The sequence below is a fragment of the Prionailurus viverrinus genome, chromosome B1, assembly GCF_022837055.1.
Source record: "Prionailurus viverrinus isolate Anna chromosome B1, UM_Priviv_1.0, whole genome shotgun sequence".
Lineage (NCBI taxonomy): Eukaryota > Metazoa > Chordata > Mammalia > Carnivora > Felidae > Prionailurus > Prionailurus viverrinus.
Window position 1 is genome coordinate 200974778 of NC_062564.1, and position 16228 is coordinate 200991005.

Consider the following 16228-nt stretch of genomic DNA (forward strand, 5'->3'; position numbering starts at 1 on the left):
TGATTATTAGGGTCTGGATGGCTTAGCCAGCTGAGCGTCCGACTCTCGGTCTCAGCTGGGGTCATGATCCCAGGATCATGCGATGGATGGAGTCCCACATCGGGCTCCGTGCTGAGCGTGGAGCCTGCTTAAGATTCTCTCTCCCGATCTCACAGCTCGTGAGTTCGAGCGCCATGTCAGGCTCTGTGCTGACAGCTCGGAGCCCAGAGCCTGCTTCGGATTCTGTGTGGGTCTCTCTCTCTGCCCCTAACCCACTCGCATTCCGTCTCCGTCTCTCTCAAAAATAAACATTAAAAAAAAATGTTTTAAAAGATTCTCTTTCCCTCTGCCCCTCTCCCTGCCTCTCTCTCAAAATATTTGCAAAAAAATTTTTTTAAAAGAAAATCATTCAGGATTCTAGACAGTTCCCAGGGAGTTGGTAACTGATCATGTGAGAAATGTTCAGCGTCGGAGCGCCCGGGCAGCTCAGTCAGTTAAGCATCCAACTTCAGATCGGGTCTTGATCTCACCATTCGGGAGTTCGAGCCCAGATCGGGCTCTCTGCTGTCAGTGCAGAAGCCTCTTCTGATCCTCTGCCTCCCTCTCCCTCTGCCCCTCCCCTGCTCATGCTCTCCATCTCTCAGAAATAAATAAAAACATTAAAGAAAAAAAAAACCTTAAAAAAATGTGCAGCCTCATCTGCAGTGAGATACTACTATTCCTCGCCATGTGATTTGCAACAAGTAAAATCATTGAGAAGAGTGCTGGTAATGCACGGAAATACTCACTCCCATATCCTGTTTAGAGTACCATAAATGACAACTTTAGAACATAATAAGCAAACCCTTTGATCCTGCAGTCCCACTTATGGGGATTTATCCGGTCAAATGAAAGTATCTGTATGTATGTAACGCTATGCTCAAGACCGCTAGGGCCAATACAGTCACAAGACAAACAAGTAAGCGACCCAAACTGCAAACCTATAGGGCGATTGGTGAATAAAATATGATATAATCACACTATGGGATGCTTTGCAGCTATAGGGCCGCAGTTTCTTATTTGAAACTCTTGGGGCCAGATATGTTCTCATATCTCGGAATTTTTCGGCTTTAAAAATATATTTATGTTAGATAACATATACCTTAGCAATATGAAAAGAATATATGTCTGATAGATAATAATACTTAAAAGCAACACATAGTATATATTATGTAACACCCCCATAGGGGTTAAATGAATCACCAAGGGGGATCAAATACATTTGGTAATCAAATATATTAACATTTTATAGCAAAACATGAATATTCACCGTAAGTGGAATAAATAGAACTATGAAGGGAAGTTTCAGGTCAAGTTTTATCACCAAGTAATCATCAAAATTATTGGATTTCTTTCCAATGGAGAACAAGGGTAAGGCCGTTGAGGACAGACCTATGTACATAGACCTGTGAATGGAAAGATGTCATGATGCATGGCTAAATGCAAAAGTAACTTCTGGAACAACCCATGGACTTTGATCTCATGACCGTAAGGACAAACCAATATGTGTGGAGACACATATGCAGAAAAGGGAGAAAGGACAAAGAACCAGGTGACTCCGTGTGGTTATGAGCGGGGGCGGGGGAGCGGCTCAGATGCACATTTGCAGTCTTTGACTTACTCTAATCAGCTGGTGTCACTTTCATAATGCAAATACTAATATTTTTTAAAGAAAGGGAGAAGTGAAGGAAAACCAAATAAAAGCCATATGGGAGGGTTTCAGGGTCCTCTCCGTGTGGTGGCTCTGCATGGAAGCCTACAGGTGTGCGGGCAGAAATGACTGAGACCCTCCCGTGCCTCACTGTCAACAACGGGACTGTGGATTCGTTTGTTAGTATTAGAAATGGGCCTGGGAGGGGCACCTGGGTGGCTCAGTTGGTTGAGCGTCTGACTCTGGCTCAGGTCATGATCTCGCAGTTCGTGAGTTTGAGCCCCGCGTCAGGTTCTACACTGACAGCTTGGAGCCTGGAGCCTGCTTCTGATTCTGTGTCTCCCTCTCTCTGCCCCTTCCCTGCTTGTGCTCTTTCTCTCTGTCTCTGTCTCTGTCTGTCTGTCTCTCTCTCTCTCTTTAAAAAATAAATAAAACGTTAAAAAAAAAAAAAGAAATGGGGCCTGGGCAGGTGCGGGGGGCGGACCAGCCCTGGCTGCAGAAGGTGGGGTTTGAGCCACACCAAGGCGGGATAACACAGCTATGAGCAAACACATACGAGAAACCACCCAACGTGTGTGCCAGCCGCTGTAGCATTTTGCTTTTCTTAAGCCCTGCCTCCTCCCAGCCGCTCTCTGGGATGGGTATTTCGCTGCCACCCTCCCCAGTTTACAGACGAGGAAAATGAGGCCCAGGGACACTAAGTGCCACGCCCAAGATCAGACAACTAATCACAGCCCAGCTGAGACCCAAAGCAAGTCAGTGTGGCTCAGAGTCTGTGCCCACCGCTAGGCCGCGCTGCCTCCCTGCGGGTAGGACGTGGCACGGACGCCAAGTCCAGCCCCAGAGGCTGCGGCAGCTGCATGTTCTAAGGAAGCCCCCTGGGTGGGCACATGCTGCGTCCGGCCTCAAGGGGTTCCCAGCAAGGGCCTGGCTAGATGACTTAAGCTTCACCCACAAGCACCCGAAGGGAACTGGACACCCTCACGGAGTACCCGGCGGCCACATCCCACCCAGGAGCTCTGAACATAGCGTCTGGCAGAAGCCTGCCCACACATCAGGGCTGGCAGCTAAGCCTGAGATTGGGGATTTGCACGTGAACCCACTGGTGCTCTCTCTGTCCACTGCGTCCGATGCTATCAGGCGTGCGTCTCGAGTGAGCCTCATGGCACCTGCTGTGGCGGGTGTCTGTGCACCTCGTGGGGGTTCCCTCCAGGCCCCCCCAATGTCAGTTTTCTGTACGCAAGCCACTTGGGTGTTTAAGTCCCAGCATCCCGAACACAGCTTTCAGGTGTGCAAATCCAACCATTTTCACATGATGTGATGACAAACAGAGAAATGTGATTGCGTTTATACCTGGCATTCAGGGGTCTCAGGGTTGGCTCTGGTATGTACCAAGTTCCTCGGGAGGCCAGTACTAACTGTCAGAATGCTACTCTGTCCCTCTTACCCCCTTCCTTCCCTGCTTCTCTTCACCCCCTTTACCCCACATCTCCTGTCTCCTTCCTTCTCGGTCCTTCTTACTTCCTTCTCTGGCTTCTTAAACACTTACATATGGGTGCGCCCAGCCTCTCTGTGTCCCGTCTGCTGCCATTACTTTAGGCTCGATGGAAGGTGGTCTCAAATCCCCAGCCGCCTCCCCACTGGATTCCTCAGGCCCCCACTGACCATAGCAAACAGCAGAACGAGAGTGTCCTCTGGGCATGAAAACCCTCTCTCCACCCTCTCTCCTCGCCATGGCCACTCAGCTTCCTGGGTGAGGGAGTCCAGACTGACCCCTTTCATTTATTTACCATGAGCTTTGACTTTCTGGTTCAGTGCCTCCAAACTTTTAATCCATAAACGTTTGCATCATGTCCTCATTAGATTTGTTTACTTAAAAGTAATATGCATGTATCACCAAAAACTCACATCGTAAGACTGGCACAGGGGCGCCTGGATGGCTCAGTTGGTTGAGCGTCCAACTGTAGCTTTTGGCTCAGGTTGTGATCCCAGGGTTGTGGGATCGAGCCCTGCATCAGACTCCACACTGAGCGTGAAGCCTGGTTGAGATTCTCACACTCTCTCTCTCTCTCTAAACAAACAAACAAGAAAAAAAATTGCACATCACTGAGACATTTTTTTGTGTGTATGTGTATATATACCTACACATTCAAATGGTATTAACTGTCTCCATGTTATTAATTAAATTCTCAAAACTTGTTCATCTTACAGCTGAGAAAATTTATACCTTTGACCAAACTCTCCCTATTCCTCCCAACCCCAGACCCTGGCAACCACTTTCTATTCTCTGCTTCTGTGAGCTTTTTTTTTTTTTTAATGTAGATTCCACATAGAAGTGATACATTCTGTATTTGTCTTTCTCAGTCTGGCTTATTTCATTTAGCATGTGATATCCTCAGATCCATCCATGTTGTCAAAAAAACGCCAGGATGTCCTCCCTTCTCATGGCTGAATGGTACTCCATTGTTTATACACACCACATCTTCCTTATCCTTGCAGCCATTGGTGGACCTTACATTGTCCTAAATTTGTCTAAGTTTGTCTACTGTGAATAATGCTGCCCAAACTAGACATTTTCAAAGTATCAGATACAAATAGTATTCTGTGTAGAAGTTCTAATATGTTCTTGTACCCACCATACAGCCCACAGCTTTAAGTAGACAAGGAAATAGCCCAGCCGTCTGCAGCTCTTGCTAACTGGGGTTTCTGTTTCTCTATCTCCAGGACATGTTCACATCACAGACTTCAACATAGCGACGATCGTGAAAGGAGCAGAAAAGGCTTCCTCTATGGCTGGGACCAAGCCCTACATGGGTGAGTGTTCCAGGCCCCTTTGGGGTGTTGTAGGCCCAGTGCCTGAGGCATCAGCGTTCCTGTGCTTCACCCCCACCCCCACGCCTACCTGCCACCCCCACACCAGGCCCCATCCGCTCCCGGTAGGTGCCAGGCACTCTCACACTTTTGTCTTTGCTGTCTTCCCTGCCAGGAAGACCTTCTCCTCCTGTGATTTCTAGAGGACTCCTACCCAGATAGAAAACCTTGCTTCAGGGGGAAAAAAAAAAAAAGGCAGACAAAACCATTTTTTTCTTTTTTATTAGTGTCCAGTGGTGTTGCCAAGATATAACTTTGGTATTGGTCATGTGGGGTCTGTATTCTTAGGTACACAGTGTTTTTCCAATGTGTTTTTTCAAGTTGGTTTTTCTTTAAGACCTTTGATGGAAGTATCATTTTTAGTAAGCATGCTATCTCCTTACTTTGTTTTCTCCAGGGACACCTACTGTCTGAATGTGGGGCCTTTACAAATCTTCAATATTTTGTGATTTTCAAATATTTTGTATCTCTTCCTTTATTTGTTTAAAACTTTCCTCATTTTTCTCTTTCTCCTTCTTTTAAAGATTATCTGTTGTGTTTATTTGCTTTGTGTGCTTTCTAGGAAAATATTTATTGCAGAAGTAATTTTCCCTTTATTTCTATTTTTTTCCTGAATTTTCTTGCCTGATTTCTGAGTTTTTTAAATTCCGATTTATGTTGTTCTTTCATGTCTTGCATAGTTTTCTTAATGTCTATATTAATTATTAATTCTTAATGTCTATATGAGTTATTGATGACTGTGTAGCAACGCAAGTCAAAACTTAGTGGCTTATATCATGTTCACGGATTGGAAGAATTACGACTGTTCAAATGTCCATACCACCCAAAGCAATCCACAGATTCAGTGCAATCCCTATCAAAATACCAATAGCGTTTTTTTTTTTTTAATTTTTTTTCAACGTTTATTTATTTTTGGGACAGAGAGAGACAGAGCATGAACGGGGGAGGGGCAGAGAGAGAGGGAGACACAGAATCGGAAACAGGCTCCAGCCTCTGAGCCATCAGCCCAGAGCCCGACGCGGGGCTCGAACTCACGGACAGTGAGATCGTGACCTGGCTGAAGTCGGACGCTTAACCGACTGCGCCACCCAGGCGCCCCATCGTTTTTAATAGAACTAGAAGAAATAATTCTAAAATTTGCATGGAACTGCAAAAGGCCCCTGAATAGTCAAAGCATTCGTGAAAAAGAAGAAGAAAGCTGGCAATATCACAGTCCCAGATTTCAAGCTATACTGCAAACTGCAAACTGCAGTAATCAAAACAGTATGGTACTGGCACAAAACAGACACAGAGGTCAATGGGATGGAATAGAGAGCCCAGAACTAAACTCACACATACACGGTTAATTAATCTATGACAAAGGAGGCAAGAATACACAATAGGAAGGTGACAGTCTCTTTAACAAATGGTGCTGGGAAGACTGGACAGCTACGTGCGAAAGAATGAAACCGGACCCCTGTCTTACATCATTCACAAAAATAAACTCAAAATGGGTGAAAGACCCAAATGTGAGACCTGAAACCATAAAACCCCTAGATGAGAGCACAGAGAAACACTGGCCATAACAACATTTTTTTGGATAGGTCTTTTCAGGCAATTAATCTATTGGAATTACATCAAAATAAAAAGCTTCTGCACAGTGAAGGAAACAATGAGCAAGATGAAAAGACAACCTACAAAATGGGAGAAGACATTTGCTAATGACATATCTAATGAAGGGTTTGTATCCAAGAACTTCTATTGTTGTATAATGATAATAAGTCCATTAAAAATGGGCAGAAGGCATGAATAGACATTTTTTTCCAGAGGAGACATCCAGATGGCCGACAGGCACATGGAAACATGCTCATCATCACTCATCATCAGGGAAGTGGAAGTCAAAACCACAATGTGATGTTACTTCACACCTGTCAGAATGGCTAATAACAAAAAGACAAGAAATAACAAGTGTTGGTGAGGATGTGGAGAAGGAGTCCTCGTGCACTGTTGGTGGGAATGTGGACGGGTGCAGCCGCTGTGGAAAACAGTATGGAATCTCCTCAAAAAAAATCAAAACTAGAACTACTATATGATCCAGTAATTCCAGTGCTGGATGTTTACCCAAAGAAAACAAAAACACTAATTCAAAAACATATAGGCTCCCTTCCTGGATTGCGACATTATTTACAATAGCCAAGATACAGAGGCAACCTAAGCGTCCATCGATGGATGAATGGATAAAGAAGATGTGGTGTATATACACAATGGAGTATTACTCACTCATAAAGAGGAATGAGATCTCACCATTTGCAACCACATGGATGAGCCTAGAGGGTATTATGCTAAGTGAAATATAGAAAGACAAATACGATATGGTCTCATTCATATGTAGAATCTAAAACGCAAAATAAACAAGCAAACAAACAAAAGGCAGAAACAGACCCATCATTCAGAGAACAAGCTGATGGTTACCAGAGGGGGAGGTAGATGGGGGGAGGGGGAAATGGGCGAAGGGGAGGGGGAGGTACACACTTCCACTTAGGGAAGAAATGAGTCACGTGATGAAAGGCACAGCATAGGGAACATAGTCGATGGCACTTTCGTAGCGTTGTATGGTGACAGGTGGTAGCTATACTCATGGTGAGCACAGCATAACGTGTATAGCATTGTGGAATCACCTGAAACTAATGGAACACTGGGTGTCAACTGTACTTCAATGAAAAACAAAGAAAGGAAGTTTGGAGATGACAAAAAATAAGTTTGGAGAATGATAAATGAACATTGTTTTAAAAAACACTTAGTGGCTTAGAAGAGTGACATCGTGCTGTGTCTCACAACCCACCATTTGCCTGAATGGTTCCTCTGCTGGCTTAGGCTGGGCTCACTCATCCACTTGGGGGGGGGGGCCCACTGGGGGCAGATCTCAGCTAGGACAGCTGAGTTCAATGAGTCTCTATGTGGTCTTGCATCACTGGGGGGACTGAGTGAGCTTGCTCACGTGGTGGCAGTGGTTTCCAGAAGGAGAACCCACTTCCCACATGCTTTCAAGCTTCTGCTTGTTTCACATTTCCTGACATCCAATTGACCAAAGCAAGTCACATGACCACGACCAGAGACCATGTGGGAGGGGACTGCAGGGGGCATGGATACCAGAAGGGCTGACTCATTGGGTAACCATTAATGAAACAACCAATCACATCTTTTAATGCTTCTGAAATAGTAGGTCACGGTTTTCCTCTGTTTTGAGATGGAGGGCCGTGCATCTTTCTGATCCATCGTCATTGTTAAGTGAGTTATTCTGCTCTTTATTTTCTTTCCTCTTAGGATAACTTTGCATGGAATTTGACTTAGATACCTTTCTCTTTCTTTATTTTAATGTGAAATTAGTTTTCCTGAACTTTTGGATGATGATGTGGTTCAGGCTAACTTTTCTTTTCTTTCTTTCTTTTAATTAGATGTTTATTTCCTGGGGCTCCTGGGTGGCTCAGTCGGTTAAGCATCCGACTTCAGGTCAGGTCATGCAAGATCTCACAGTTCATAGGTTTGAGCCCCGCGTCGGGCTCTGTGCTGACAGCTCGGAGCCTGGAGTCTGCTTCAGATTCTGTGTCTCCCTCTCTCTCTGCCCCCCCATCCTCTGTCTCTCTATGTCTCTCAGAAATAAATAAAAACATTTGAATTTTTTTTTAATTTATTTTAAGAAAAAGAGCGCAAGCAGGACAGGGGCAGAGAGAGAGGAGAAAGAGAATCTTAAGCAGATTCCGTGCTCAGCACAGAGCCTGATGCAGGGCTCGATCCCATGACTCTGAGATCACGACCTGAGCCAATATCAAGAGTCAGATACTCAACCGTCTGAGCCTCCCAGGTGTCCCCAGGGTAGCTCTTCTAATCGAACATCTTCTGTTGTTTTCAAGAGTGTCCAAATCCACTGGGACTTGCTATCTGGGACTTCCTGATCTGTTCTCCTTCCCCACTTTGATCTGGAACATCTCTTTCTTTAGTCTGTGGGGGCCCCTGTCCCACTGAACTTTTGATTCCACTTTCAACAGTTTCTCCTTGGGGCTCCTTCTAGAAGGGAGCTCCAGCTGGACGACAGACATTTGGGGTCCCAGACTGACCTGCCCCCACAGAGCACTGGACTGGACAGGCTCTTCCAGACTTTAGCCACTGTTCTCAAACTGGCCAGCTAGGCCTTCCAGGAAATTCTTACAGGCTGTGTTGGCACTCTCTGTTCTCTAGCCCGTCATATCCGGTCCTGTGTCTTCTCTGTTTCCCTCTGTTCAGAAATCACTACCACGGGAGTCTCGTCACTATTGCTGGTTTGTTTTCACGCACTTACATTTAGGGACTTGTAGGGAGACAACTTAGTTTTGTAGGAAGTGTCACGCATGGGTTTTGGCTTAGCTGTTTATCTGCTCTGTCAGTTCACATGCGTCGATGTGTAGAGATTCAAAACTATGTCATCACCTCCGAGAATTCACTACGTGTGTCGTTCATCTTTTATTTATTAAATAAGTGAAGTTTGGCCACAAATAATGGTAAAAATAGTCCTTCTTAGGGGGCACCTGGGTGGCGCAGTTGGTTAAGCGTCCGACTTCAGCCAGGTTAGGATCTCACGGTCTGTGAGTTCGAGCCCCGCGTCGGGCTCTGGGCTGATGGCTCAGAGCCTGGAGCCTGTTTCCGATTCTGTGTCTCCCTCTCTCTCTGCCCCTCCCCCGTTCATGCTCTGTCTCTCTCTGTCCCAAAAATAAATAAACGTTGAAAAAAAAAACTAAAAAAAAAAATAGTCCTTCTTAGTATTTGCTACATGCCCAGCCATTGAGCTAAGTGCTTTCCATCCACAGTCTTATTTAATGTCACAAACAGGCACAATTATTCATTCCCATTTTAGAGCTGAGGAAAGACGTCGGTGATGAGGGTCAGACCCACGTCAGCGTGAACACCAGAAGGCATGCATTCAAGGGAGCCTGTTCACTTCAGATGGTCCCCTTGGGACGCTGAATCTTCACACCAATACGGCTTTCACTGTTGAAGGTCTTTCTGAAATCCCTTTACAGAAGGTTCCAGAGCTGAGGCTAGTCTGTCCAAGGAGGCCACTGACTTAACAAATGGGTGGGAGAACAGGAGTGGGAGGGATGTTAAGGCTGCCTCCCAGGCTTCCGTCTTGCACAGCGAGGTAGACTATAGTGATGTCCTCTGTGTGGGAAACACAACGGGGCCCACAGGTGTGTGGGGTTCCAGGAAATTGAGTTTGAAATTGAGGTGTCTGGGAAATGCTGTCCAGGCTCCTGGAGTGATGTGGACAGGATTGTGGACTGGGGAGTTACCAGCACTGAGATTCGGCAGAGCCGAGGCAGTGACAGGGTCCCCCAGGGAGGATGCAGAAGAGAGGAAGAGTGCCAAGCCTGAGGCCCAGGGGACACCATGCCAGGAGCAGCCAATAGAGCTGAACGAGCCATCATCTCCAGAAGGCAGAGAGGAGGCAGAACGGACAATAGGAGAAATGTGTCCCATTTGGAGCTGCCTTCGTAACCCTGTAAGTTAGTTCTGACTTCCTTTAAGCTATTTATTTCCCCAAAAGCAGACTGATCTCCAGGAGTGTAGACCGTAGGCCACAGGAGAAATTCAGATTAGTATTGTATCAGCCCTTTCTTCTCTGCCTCTGCTCCACCGCCATGCATAGCAGACTTTCCGGCACCTCCTCAGAGATGCCACCGGGCCTGCCCCAGCCTCATTCCCTGGCTGCCCAGTGATGTCCTGGCTCCCAGCCTCTGGGGAAGCAGACAAGTGGTGACCCAGCTGGCCACTCTCCACAGGGGCCCCACGTCCAAAAGGGAGAAGAAAACCAACACGTATAGTGACCCTGCTACATGCTTGTCATTGCAATTATCTATTTATTTATTTTGAGAGAGAGTGAGCACAAGCAGGGGAGGGGCAGGGGTGGGGAGAGAGACAGAGAGAGACAGAGAGAGAGCGAGAGAGAGAGAATCCCAAGCAGGCTCTGCACTGTCAGTGCGGAGCCCAATGCGGGGCTCGAACTCACAGACCGTGATATCGTGGCCTGAACCGAAACTAAGAGTTGGACGCTTAACCACCTGAGCCACCCTCAGAAGATCCATGTGAGGTTTCTACATCTCTCCATTGTATAGATGAGGAAGCTGAGGCCAGGGAGGTTGATTCACCTACCCAGAGTTACACCACTGGCAAGTCAAGGAGCCAGAATTTGAAGCCACGTCTGTTCGGATCCAAAATCCGCACTTTTGCCACATACCAAGTTGCCTTTTGACCCGGAGTTCCTGCGTTGCAAAGCTGTATTTCTCAGACAAGACAAAAGTCTATTGTCCCAAGTGTACGTGGGATTCGGGGCTCCTGGTTTCCTTCTATTTAAAGGAGCCTCAGCCCTATGTTAACACGTGAACAGGAGAGAGTTTTACGGGATTTAGCAGGCACAACTGATTTACCCAATGGATCTATTTTCAGACACCATGGGAGTTTACTGGGGAGGACGGGGTGAGGGAGAGCTCTCTCAATAAATTCAAACCCTACAGCTCCCACGGCTGTAAGCTCCTGAGGTCAAGTGGCAGCTTGGTCGATTTTGTTCACTTGCGTGATTCAGTTCAAAGGCCCAATAACGAGCTCCCAGAATGTTCCAAACACAGATTCAGAGAACAGGCTGATGAGTAAGCTCCCAGAGGTTGCTCATGAAGGATGATCCTGGAAGAGGCATTTGCATGGAACTGAATTTTCATTAATTAAAAGAGCAGATGGCACTCACAATCAGAGAAAAATAGAAATCTCTCTGAAATGTGCCAGATTAGAAGTCAGAAATGTTCCAGCGGCCGCCCAGGGCTTCAGAGTTTATTCATCTGTGGTGAAATGAAGAGTCAAGTGTTCATTCAGCGAATATTTACAGAACATTTAGGAGATGAAGGGCTCAGAGACGAGTGATGTTCTCCGGGGCCTCGGAGGCTCCCCGGCTAGTGGGGCAGACAGACGCGTGCACACAGGTGTAAACAGGACCCTGTCAAGACAGATTCCTGGAGAAGGCGACAATCTGAGTGAGACTCTGGGGGTGCGTTCTGAGTTTGCCTGTTCGATAAGGACAAGGAGAGGCCGTTTCAGGCAGGGGCAACAGCCAGGGCAAAGGCACAGAGGAGGCAACAGCATGGTGTAGGGGGGAAATACGCAGTTTTATTTTTTTTTTATAGCTTATGGAACAAGACGGGGTGGGGTGGGAACCAAGATGACGGTCTTGAGTTGACAGTACTCAGGCCAAAGATGAGGGTCTTGAGTGCCATGGTAGGGACTGTGGAAGGAGCTGAAAGCCAGGAGTGGGCCCAGGTGAAGTGTGGCCTCAGCGTGGGGCAGTCTGGGTGTCTCACGCTAGTGGCCGATCTCGTTACACCCAACATATGCACGTTAACATGCTCAACACGGCGAGTCCTCAAGAAGTGTTGGCCGCCAGACCAACTGATAGTTTCCTCATCTGAGAGATGGGGTGGATGGTTCGCAATCTGCCTTAGTAAGTTGTCTGTGAAGATTTCATGCCGTGGCTGTAGAAGGCACGTAACGTAATGCCTGACAAACGGTAGATGCACACAACTGGTAGCTGGTAGTGTTATTGTTATTATTTCCATTATTTCTGTCGTTATTGTTTAGATGGTTGATTATTTGGTATCAGCTTAGCACTGGGAATCCAGAGCCTGGATTGGGAATCCCCTTGCCTCACGGAGCTCACAGTCTAGCGGGGAAAACGGACCCTAAACAGCTCCTGGTTCACGATCAGAGCAGGGTTGGCTGGAGGACGCTGGGTGCACTGGGGGACCAGTGCCGGCACTCACCAAATGTTAGTTCCCTTCCCCAGGAGGCTGCAGTGAGCAGACAAGGGTGGCTTTGGAGCCATCATGATGATGGGAGTATGTTTCTTGTTGAAATGATTGAGGCTAGTGAAGTTTGCTGACTCTTGTGTCAGGGTGAGTAACAGAGCCAGCATTCAGACCCAGGCCAGTGAGGCTCCAGTGCCCAGTGTCTTTCCTGAGAATTTGTCATTCATCCATCCATCCATCCAACAGAAATCTGTTGAGCACTTTCTATGTGCCAAATAGTGTTCTATGGCTCCAAAATACATCTGAGAACAAACAGATAATTTTCCTGCATGCATTGGCTTGGCTATTTGTAAGGTAGATAATCACTTTAAAAATCATCAACCTGATAAATCTGTAGTTCGAGATGTTTACTTTTGAGTAACAATATTCATGCAGGAAAATACACTCTTTTAATGTACAGTTCTGTGAATTTGGACACAGACAGTCATATAAGCACCACCGCAAGAGAGTCTAGAACAGTTCCATCACCCCCAAAATTCCCTCATCCCAGTCCCTGGCAACCAGTGATCAGTTTGGACTATTCCAGAAAGTCATAGAAACGGAGTCGTATTGTCTATAGCCTTTCGAATCTGTTTTGTTTTCCTTTTTTTTTTTTTCACTTCAAATGATGTATTTGAGATTTATCCATGTATCAGTAGCTTTCCTTTTGATTGCTAAGTAGAACACCACTGGATGAATATACATGATTATTTCATCCATTCACCAGCTGAAGGACTTTTGAATTGTTTCCAGTTTTACATAATTATGTATAAACCCACTGTAAATATCGGCATTCAGGTTTTTATATGAACTTAAGTTTCCATTTCTCTAGAATAATTAGCTAGAAGCAGGATTGCCGGGTCATATGGTAAGTGTATGTTGAACTTTCTGAGAAACTGGCGAGCTGTTTTCCAGGATGACTGGACCATTTTACATCCCATAAGCAACGTATGAGGGTTCCAGTTGCTCTAGATCCTCACCAGTGCTGGTTATTATCCTGTGGTTATTGTTGTCCTATTAATCATTCTATTACAGAGGTGGTGGTTCTAATTTACAATTCCCTAGTGACTAATGGTGTTTTACATATTTTCATTTGCTTATTTTCCACCTAGACACCTTCTGTTCAAATCATTTGGCCATGATTTGGCCATAGTGACTTTTCTTAATCAAGCTTTTTTGAGAATTCTTTATATATGCTGCATATTAGTCCTTTATTAGATATCAAGTTTTGCAAAAATTTTGGCCAGTCAGTAGCTTGTCTTTCTATCACCTTAATAGAATCTTTTTAGAAGCAGAGCTTTAAATTTTGATACAGTCCAATTTTTTAAAAAATGTGTTGATTGTGTATTTGGTGTTGTATCTAAACATCTTTTCTTCACATGAGGTCACAGAGATTTTTTTCCCTTTGTTTTCTTGTAAACGTGTTATACTTTTGGATTTTCTACTTAAAGCTACATGCATTTTTAATTTAGTTCTTCATATGGTGTGAGGTGTGAATCAAGCTTCATTTGCATCCAGCTGTCCAATAGTTCCAGCATGCTTTGATGAAAAGACTGTTCCTTCTCAACTGGGTTGACTTTGCAGTTTGTCAAAACTCAATTGGCCATAAATGTGTACATCCATTTCTGGATTCTTTCCTGTCCCATTGGTCTATTTGTTTATGCCCTACCTGAGATCATACTTTTCCCCATACCTTTACAATAATCCTTGAAATCAGGTAGGGAGAGTCTTTCAACTTTTTTCTTCTTTTGAAAATCATTTTGGCTATTCTAGATCCTTTCCCTTTTCACTAAAACTTTAGAATGCACTTGTTAATTTCTACAAAAACAAAACAAAGAAACCTCTGGGTTTTTGTTAGAATGGCACTGAATCTACAGATGAGTTTAGACAGAAGTGACACCCAAACAGTGTGGAGCCTTCCAACCACAGAGTATCTCTCCATAGATTTAGGATTTCTTGGATTCTTCCATCAATATAGTTTTCAACGTACAGATTTTGTACATATTTTTTTACACTTATACCTGGGTATCTTATGGATTTTGGTGCTATCCAAATGGTACATTAAAAAAAAAAACCTAGTTACCATCTCCATTCATCAGCAGATGGACACTTGGGCTGTTTCCATAACTTGGTTATTGTAGATAACGGTGCTATAGACATGGGGGTGCATGTAAGATGTGGCATATATATTTACAATGGAGTATTACTCAGCCATGGAAAAGAATGAAACCTTGCCATTTTGCAATGATGTGGATGGAGCTAGAGAGTATTATGCTAAGTGAAACAAGTAGGTCAGAGAAAGACAAATACCACATGATTTCACGCATCTGTTTGTTAAGAAACAAACAAACAAAAGAGCAAAGGGAGGGAAAAAAAGAGGGAGAGAGGCAAACCAAGAAACAGACTTTAACTACAGAGAACTAATGGTCACCAGAGAGGAGGTGGTTACGGGGATGGTTGGAATAGGTGATGGCGCTTAAGGACTATACTTACCATGACGAGCACTGGGTGTTGTATAGAATTGTTGAATCACTATATTGTACATCTGAAACCCATATTATGCTGGATGTTAACTAACTGGAATTTAAATAAAAACTTTAAAAATTAGTTACCAATCATTAATTACTGATCTATAGAGATACAGTTGAGTTTTGTATGTTGACCTTGTATCCTGCAACTTTGCTGAACTCACTTCTCAGTCCTAGCAGCTTTGGCAGTAAATTCTCTGGGCTTTCTATGTAGGTAATCATGTTTGCAAATCAGGGTAGTTTTATTTCCTCCTTCCTAATCTGCGTGCCTTTTATTTTTCTTTTGTCTTGTTGCTGTAGCTAGAACATTCAATACACTTGGCCTTGATCCTGATCTTAGAAAGCATTTAGTTTTTTTACTGTTATGTTGGTATTAGCTATAAGGTTCTTTGTAGTTCGTTATTCTTTACCAGGTTAAGGAAGTTCCATGTATTTCCAACTTTCTTGGGGTTTTTAAAAATCATAAATGCATGTTGAATTTTGTGAAATATCTTTTCTCAACCCACTGAGACACTCATGTGGTTTCTATAATCTGTTGAAAGATACTGACTGATTTCAGAAGGTTGAACTTCCCTTATGTTTCCATAATAAATCTCACTTGGTCATAATGTATTTTCCCTTCTATATAATGATGGAATCAGTTTGCTAATGCCTCATTTACAATATTTACCCCTAGCTTTATGAGTTTTTTAGTTTTCTTTTTCTCGTAACATCTTTGTATGATTTTGGTACCACAGTAACACTGGCAGTGTAAGGTGGGAAATGTTCTGTCCTCTTCCACTTCTGGAAAAACTGTGTAGAATTGGTATTCTTTCTAACATATAGAATTGGTAGAATTGGCCAGTGAAGATATTTGGGCCTAGAGTTCTTTACAGGAAGCTTTTAAACTATGAATTCAATTTCTTTAATAAAGATGGTCTATTCTGTTTATTTCTCTTTAAGTCAGAAGAAGAAAGTAAATATTGGTTAGGATTTGGTCATTTACATCTTTCAAGAAATTTCTCCATTTCATGTAACCTTGCAAATATTTGGGCTTACAGTCATTTGTAATATCCCCTGGTTACCTTTGTAATGAGTGTAGATTCGGCAGTGATGTCTCCTCTTTCATTCTGGAATTGGTCATTTCTGTTTTCTCTGTGATTTTCCTGGTCATTTTGGTTAGAGGTTTATCACATGTATTCATCTTTTTAAAGAACCAGTTTTTAGTTTCATTGATTTTCTCTGTTTTATTGATTTCTGCTCTGATCTTTTTTATTAACTTCCTTCTGCTTGCTTCAGGTTTAATTTGTTCTTTTTATTTTTTTTAATGTTATTTATTT

At 44.1% G+C, this 16228-nt stretch overlaps 1 protein-coding gene across 2 annotated transcripts in view; it reads left to right on the forward strand.

Moving 5' to 3' along the window:
* Positions 1-16228, forward strand: part of STK32B (serine/threonine kinase 32B) — a 398879-nt gene that overhangs the window by 335463 nt on the left and 47188 nt on the right. For both annotated transcript variants that reach the window (XM_047857552.1, XM_047857553.1), the window contains exon 6: positions 4394-4483. In XM_047857552.1, the coding sequence (XP_047713508.1) occupies positions 4394-4483 (90 nt within the window). The remainder of the gene's footprint in view (positions 1-4393; positions 4484-16228) is intronic.